The sequence below is a fragment of the Crocodylus porosus genome, unplaced genomic scaffold (assembly GCF_001723895.1).
Source record: "Crocodylus porosus isolate Cpor-Errol unplaced genomic scaffold, CroPor_comp1, whole genome shotgun sequence".
In the NCBI taxonomy this organism is placed as follows: domain Eukaryota; kingdom Metazoa; phylum Chordata; order Crocodylia; family Crocodylidae; genus Crocodylus; species Crocodylus porosus.
The window spans coordinates 252575-260134 of NW_017728951.1; the positions used below are offsets into that span (position 1 = coordinate 252575).

Consider the following 7560-nt stretch of genomic DNA (forward strand, 5'->3'; position numbering starts at 1 on the left):
CACTCACATGTATATGTCTAACAGCCTAGAGAGACCGAAACATTAGATCAAACAAAACTTTAGTTTGTCAGAAATAAAGATGTCTATTGAAGTTTTTAATTCAATACAGGATCGTCCAAGGATGAGTTCAAATTGAGACAAGCTATCCTTCAACTGATGCAATTATGTCAATAGACGTAATTCCTTCAGGATGACTGCAGTGATCTCATAACACTGATCGCTAAAAACTGACTTGAATTTATTTTTATCTTGTAAAAAAATCTTGAAAGTTTCATTTCTCTGTTAACTGATGCGCATATTTTCCCTTTTCTACGACTGTACCCAAAACAAACGCGAGAGGATCATTTTAAAAATTAAATAAACCAATAAGGTAGTCTTTAAAAAAAATCCTGCCCACTTCATGTTTCCGATCCCTATCACACCTGTTTTCGTAGTTGCTAAACACATTTTTAACGAAGAAAAACCCATGACAAGACGCGCACTTCTGCGCAAGCATTTACGTGGGCTTTCTATTTGGACGCGGAAAAAACCAAGAACCTTTCTGTCTGAACACATCGAGCCCTGTCTCGCCAGCGGTTTTCCAGAGGAAACCCAGGCCCATTTCAGATCTGTTTAAAACCTGGCGGCAAAACTTGTGCAACTCCAAGTGAATGCTACGTTATAATAGTAATCTTTAAAAATGTTGCTTTATACTTGCGACCCGAATGTGCAAAGAGCAGTTAACACGAAAGCTCCGCGAACTAATTAGCAGTTAAATAGAGAATAGCGCTTTGTGAGCTAATTGGCAGTTAAATAGCATTCAAAAGACCACACTGCAACAGCATAAGCGGCCCTTTAGCATCTTAAAAACAAACGCCTCAAACTGTAAAGTACAAAAGAGCCAGAAGAGTGTATTTCATGGCCAAAGAAAAAGGCAGCCTTGATCGATTAGGAAAACGTCTGGTCAGACGGTTTGAAAAGGGCTTTTTAAAAAACAGATTAGATTTACAAAGAAGCACTTTATCCCCGAAATTAAGAAATACGAGTCTCATACGGCGAATATTATCTACTTATATATATATATATAGACACACACACACGCACACACACACACACACCCCCCTAACAGAGCTCTTAGCACAATATACCATACATTTGGAAATCACCCGTCTGTATAACATCAAATGTATCTATAGGACTGCCGGTCCGGATGCCAAATGCAAACTGCCCGCACTATTGTTTCTGCTAAGGGCGGGAGAGCAGGAGCACGAAGAGCCATTTTAATGTGCTATTTTTAACTCGCTGTTATATGTATTTTCTAACCCTTAGGTCCATATTTTGAAGAAAATGGGGAGAGGAAAGAAATGTGGGGGGGCACAAGGAAGTTATAGTTTTGCCGGCGGTGGTTTATTATGAACCGGGGGAAAACTCCTGATTTGATCTCAAAATCTTCATTATTTATATCGGATAAAATACGTCCTCATATTTTTTTCTGATTCCCTTTAAAGCTTTAGCCTAACTAAACTCCCATTCAATGGGATTTATTTAGTCGTTTGAAAGATAAATCAGTGGGTAAATTTACAGCCATTTAAAGTACCTTGACTTTATAATAGGACCTTCATTTAGTGTTGCTCTTCTCCCGAATGACGTGGATGCAAAGTGGTGGGCCAGCGTGCCAATCGATTGGCCAATCCGAGCTGCCCCAGTAGAGGGCTCGTCCAATCCGAGCGCGCTCCTTGCAGGTGGCTGTGCGGTTATCTGTGCATCTTGTACTGCTCGGGGCTCAGCTCCGAGTCAATTTCCCAGGGAAGGACCCGCCTGTGACCACCGGAAAACAATCCGACCCACCCCTGCGATTCCTCTGATTTCCTAGTGGATTTGCAATCTGGGCGCAGAAACCAAAGCCACCCAGGACATTGGCAGCCGAGGTCTGTTCTAACCAAGACATTTTTTTTTTCCCCCGAGACTCCTTTGCAATATTTTTTTTGGGTCTCTCTCTCTTTTTTTTTTTTTTTTTTTCCGCCACAGACTGAAACTTTAACGCGTGCGTTGCTGTTGTCGCAGGTCCTGGCAGAGCAGAGGCGATTGCTTCGCTACTCCGCACAAACTTTGCTACTTTGAATCTTGAAAGCAGAAAAAAAAAGACTAAAGACCCCGTCCCTGGCGTGCGTCTCCTGTGGGTTTAAGAATACAGCAGCTGGCTCGTTTTAAAAGAAGTATTTATTGATGCTCACAAATGTTAGCGGTGGGGCAGATGGATACTAATCGCCAGAGTGCATTCGTGCTGAGCAGTACACCGCTGGCTGCTCTGCATAACATGGCTGAAATGAAGACGTCTCTGTTCCCCTACACCCTGCAGAATCCCTCCAGCTTCAAGACTCCCACCCTCGGCGGACTGAACACACAGATCCCCTTGGGGACGCCGCACGGAATAAGCGATATCCTGGGGAGACCTGTTGGAGCTGCCAGTAACCTCCTTAGCGGGCTGCCCCGGATTAATGGACTGGCTACCTCAGCAGGGATGTATTTTAACCCAGCAGCTGTGTCCAGGTACCCAAAGCCCTTGGCGGAGCTGCCTGGGCGACCTCCCATATTCTGGCCGGGAGTTATGCAGGGCTCTCCCTGGAGAGATCCTCGACTCGCCTGTCCTGGTAAGTGAGCTCACGTCTGCTTGTAGCCGGGGCAGGGGGGAGAGGGCGGTCGTTTCTTTATTTCTACCCTACGTTTAGACTCTATTAAGATCCATGAAGTAAAAAAATAATTTTGAAATCCCGCCCCTCAGTCGCCGGGACCTACCACTCCCTGCACGGCTCCGGGAGATGACTGCTGGGGATAAAGTCCATCTCTTTGAAGGATCTCCTGGGGGGGCGGGGGGGGGGAAAGCTTTTCCAGAAAAGAATGGATGTAAACGCGTGTCTGCAGCCGACCCCGGGGCCGTAAAACACAGGGCCATGTGGTGGTATGTGAGCCACGGTCCCGTAGCCCAGCACTGGGCTCTAGGATGGACTGAACCGCCGCAATCCGACTTGATGGCATTCTTGCTTGCATTTGGATGCGGCTTCAGCAGCTCTGTGCTGCTTTTAAACTTCCAGGGCGAAATCTGGTCCCACCTCCGGAGGCATTGCGCGGAACCCGAGCTGTTCCTTGCTCTCGAGGGCGAGCAGATTTTGGCCCAAAGATTACATGCGAGAGCTCGTGAGTGACGGAGATATGTTGTCCTATGTTTTCAGCCCAGACGGGAATGGTTCTGGACAAAGACGGAAAGAAGAAACACTCACGACCAACTTTCTCAGGGCAGCAGATTTTTGCTTTGGAGAAAACCTTTGAACAAACGAAATACTTGGCAGGCCCAGAGAGAGCTCGGCTCGCCTACTCGTTAGGAATGACAGAAAGTCAAGTCAAGGTAAGACGCTCTCTACCGCAGCAAGCTCCCTGTCCGCACGACACGACACCTCTGCGAGCCCCGCTCACCCGCGCGCGAAGGGGCTCGGGCCCGGGCTGGAGCAGAGCTGCTTCTTCTCCCGGGGTTTAGGCCCCCACGTTGGGACGGGACACAGCACTGAAATGCCCCAGCTCTTAGTTCACAAGAGTGATAGTCTCTATTTTCTGGACAGCACAATTAGAGCTTTTCACTCTTGGTTTAAAATATCGCCAATAGAGTATTAAACAAAAGTCCTGGGGGAATTTACGGCTATTCCTTCTTAGAATTAGGTGCATTTCATATAGTTTTTCCTTTTTTTTCTTTTTAAGTAGTTTCACCTTATCTTTAACAAAGCGAGTCCCTAGATTGCAAGTTAGTGCTAATAAACCTACTCAGGTGAAATGGTTTCATATTTATCAGTACTCCAGTGAGTTCCCTGTGTGCGGTTACTATGGGTGTAATTTTTGTTTAAGCACAAGAAACGCTGGGAAATGTTTCTAGTTGTGCTGTATGTTGTACACACTGTTACACACAATTTAATTAGTTAGAATAAGTTTTTTCTTGACCAGGCCATTTCATGCTAGGGACCAATACAGTTTTCCAATGCTACCAATATTTAATTTGAGCAACAGTTAATTCTATCTACATCTTCTCAATGCAAAAAAAAAAAAAATGTAAAAAGAGCCAGGAGTGGGACACAGCACTGGCACGTTATTGTAATTTTCCCTCCTCACGTTGTTCAACAGAAAAGAGGGTTTGAATCGGCTATGTCACGGGGAAGGGAGCACTACTGCCCCAAACAAACCTTTCTCTCCAGTTCTTCTCTTGCAGTTGAGCCAGTCTGTAATCCTCTGCGCGGTGCTGGCTGGCTCACGTTACTGTTAATAGTTAAAAGTGACGGTCATAGACAGTGAATTTTATTAGGGCTAACACGAGCCTGCCGGATTGCTACTGAATGCATGAAGGTGAAAGGCCTGCTTAAGCTTGCACCCAGCTTCCCTTTTGCGAACAGGCGTAACCCAGGACAAGCAACAGTTGCGGAGGGCAAGAGAAACGAAGGGTGCTGGGGGCGCAAGGAAGGGGAGGGCAGGTGCCGCGTTGGAAGGCCATTCACAGCTAAGGGGCTTTCCCCGTCTTCTGCCGGTCCCAACAGGTGTGGTTCCAGAACAGGAGGACGAAGTGGAGGAAGAGGCACGCAGCAGAAATGGCCTCGGCTAAGAAGAAACACGATTCAGAGACTGAGAAGCTGAAGGAGAGCTCTGACAATGAGGACGATGACGAATATAACAAACCTCTGGACCCCAACTCAGACGATGAGAAAATCACGAGGTTATTGAAAAAGCACAAATCCACAAACTTAGGCCTCATCAGCCCCTGCAGCACCAACTCGGACACGTTGTGATACAGGGCGAGAGCCGCTGGCCCGCGAGACTGACTGCTCCCCAAGGCGCTTTAGAGAAGCTGAAATAACCAGGGTATAAAACATTATAAAGAAGAATTGTAACTGGATGTTTAAAGTGATGTGTTGTACAGCCTAAGATGTATGTGAAATGTATATATTTTTTACAGAATAAGTTATGAAATTATCTTCCTTCTCATTGATGTAAATTACAGAGGAATCTTTCCAACTTTCCCTTTTGTTTTGCTTAATAGTCTCCCCCTTTCTTTTCTCCTTTCTGCCGATGTCCTGCTCCTAACAATCAGATTTTGTTACCGTTTTGTACGGATCGCCGACTCCAGCTCAGCCACTTTGTATATAGTAAAGTTCAGATTTTGTGATGTATATTTCTAGTGTAAAAATGGCTGTTTTTATTTCACCCCCTCCTCTTTTATTCAGTGTTCTGGCGGTTTTATTTCTTCTATGGATCTGATGCTCAATTACATTTAAAAAGAAACAACCCAACAACAACCAAAAAAACTCCACAGGGAGAGAGAGAGAGAGAGAGAGAGAAGTGGCTACTGATTTTAAATTGGATTTGCAGTATTACTGTCTCCATGGCGGTTGGAAAGACTTTGTATAAATCAATAAATTATTTAACAAACTTCTCTTTTAGAGAGTTTCCCCCCCATTTTTTTTTTTTTTTGCCTTTAATTTTCCCTCTTGCCCAACCCCCGGGCTGTTCCAGCGCAAAGGGCCGGTGCGTTTGTGGGGCAGGAGCGGCCCGGCTTTACAAAGGGGAGATAATCCCAGTGGGAAAGAGCGCGGGGTTGTTATAGAAACAGCGATGCTTTCCTGCGCGGTTTTGTTTTGAAGCCTCCGCCGCCCCAGTAAGACTTCCCGGGGTTTAGTAAAGCGGGGCCGCGCAGGAGCGCAGCCCGACTGTTGCAGGGGCACCTCGAGCAGCGGAGCCGCCGGCGCGGGGCGCGGGGGCCGCGAGCCCGTCTGCTGCCGGCCCGCTGGGCTCGGACCCGCTCCGTGCCCCAGGGCCGGCGTGCGCGGGCCAAGCCCGGGGTGCTGCCGCTTGGCGGCCGGAGCGCCCAGGGCCTGCCCTCGCTCCGCGCCTGCCCCACTGCACTGGTTTGTGCCTTCCCTGCCAGCACCCCGGCAGGTGCCCCAAAGCGGGGCTGCTGCCCAGCCTCCTGCTGCAGCCGCCCGAAGGGACCGCGCGGCCCGGCCCCGTCTGATCCCTTCCAGCAGCACCGGCGGCCGGCGGCTGGCGGGGCCCGTCCCACACCAGCGCTTTGCATGACAGCTGGGAGCCGAGGTTTGCAGGAACGGCCTCCAGTAAGATGCAGGCCCCGCTCGCGGGATTTGTAGCCAGTAAAGCAGCTCCCTCGGAAGCCGAGCATCCCAGAGCCACCGGGGCAAAGGGCCCGGCGCTGCTTTGGTGCTAGGACTGCTGTCGTCGGCCCCACAGGGAGCGCAGTGCAGAGGCACGAGCCGAGCCGGCCTCCCGGACAGCACCAGCCCCGCTCCGCGGGAGGCTCCGGCAAAGCCTGAGAGCAACTCGGACCGCCCGGGCCTTCGCCCCTCGCTTTGTTATCGTGCAGCAAGAGTTTGCGTTTTGTCCCTACGCTTTTTAACTACTCACGTCGGGACACGAGGCAGCTCTCTAGCAGAACAGGTGCAAAAGGCCCTGCTCACGCTTGGTTTTGCCAGAACAGCGAAGGGAAACCCTCAATATATTGTATTTATGCCATTAGTACAGGAAAAAGACGGCCTCAAGCTGAGTAAGTGCATGTGAGCGTCTTTAACAGCCTGTGGGGTCGAAGGGCAGCGCCTCTCCGCAGAGGGCTCCCCCGGCGAGCACCGGCTGGAGGGGGCGAGAAAGAGCCCGGGGTCGAGCACCTGTTTAGCGCTGAGACCGGCGCTGGGGCAGCCACCAGAGGCGCAGGATTTACCTTGGGTTCTCCGCAAGTCCCTCAGCGCCTTTGGAGGTGTTCCCGGTTTGGTCCGCTTGTGTACCTAAAACTTGCAACAGTGTGTGATATTATATATTATATTCACCGTGTGCGCTGTCCACACGTATACTGTGTACTCTCCGTGCGTCGTATTTTGTACCAAATACACGAACGCGCGCGTCTGAGCCGCGCCGCGCGCAGCCGGGCGCGCACTCAAGACTCCTTCCGCGCCCGCAGCAGGTTCAGCGCGCGGCGCCCACGTATTCCTGCGCGAGGGGAAATGAAACAGTGGCTTACGCTCCGCGCCCCAGCTCCTACCAGCACAATACTAAAACAACCGGATTTTTCCTTTTTTTTTTTTTTTTGGTGCTGCGTTTATAGAAACAGGCGGGGGGCCCAGAGAGAGACAGCAGCTCGTCAGCCCGCCTAACCTGCGCTTTGCAGTTAGGGGATAGCAATGATTTGACAGGAGACCTCAAACTTGGGCTGGACCCTCAAGCGGCGCCGGCGGAGCGGAGGGTTAAAAGCACCAGCTCTGCTCCCGCGAGAAAGATGCCCTCGCAGCGCTCCCCCGGCTCGCGCGGGGGAGTCGACCCGCAAGCTCCCTTCTATGAGTTTGTATCTGGGAGCTGTGAGTAGTCAAGGCCCTTCAGAGCCCGACTCGTTTTCTTCACTTCTGAAAGGCAGCAGCTGGCCGGAGCAGCCAGCTCAGCGCGGCTCCTCGGGCACCGCAGCGGCGCCGGCTCCAGCGGCAGAAGCGCCGCGTCCTGCGCCTTGGCTCGGCCCCAGGCGGCGGCGGGCCAAGGGCTGCGTGGGGC

General features: G+C 50.5%; 1 protein-coding gene across 1 annotated transcript; it reads left to right on the plus strand.

Annotated features, from left to right (window-relative positions):
- The first annotated feature begins 1779 nt into the window (after positions 1-1779).
- On the plus strand, positions 1780-5285 carry NKX6-2 (NK6 homeobox 2). Its single transcript, XM_019555554.1, has 3 exons — positions 1780-2630; positions 3210-3382; positions 4554-5285. Exons 1-3 carry the CDS (start codon positions 2216-2218, stop codon positions 4800-4802), a joined length of 837 nt encoding a protein of 278 aa, XP_019411099.1. The 5' UTR covers positions 1780-2215; the 3' UTR covers positions 4803-5285.
- Positions 5286-7560: the final 2275 nt, after the last annotated feature.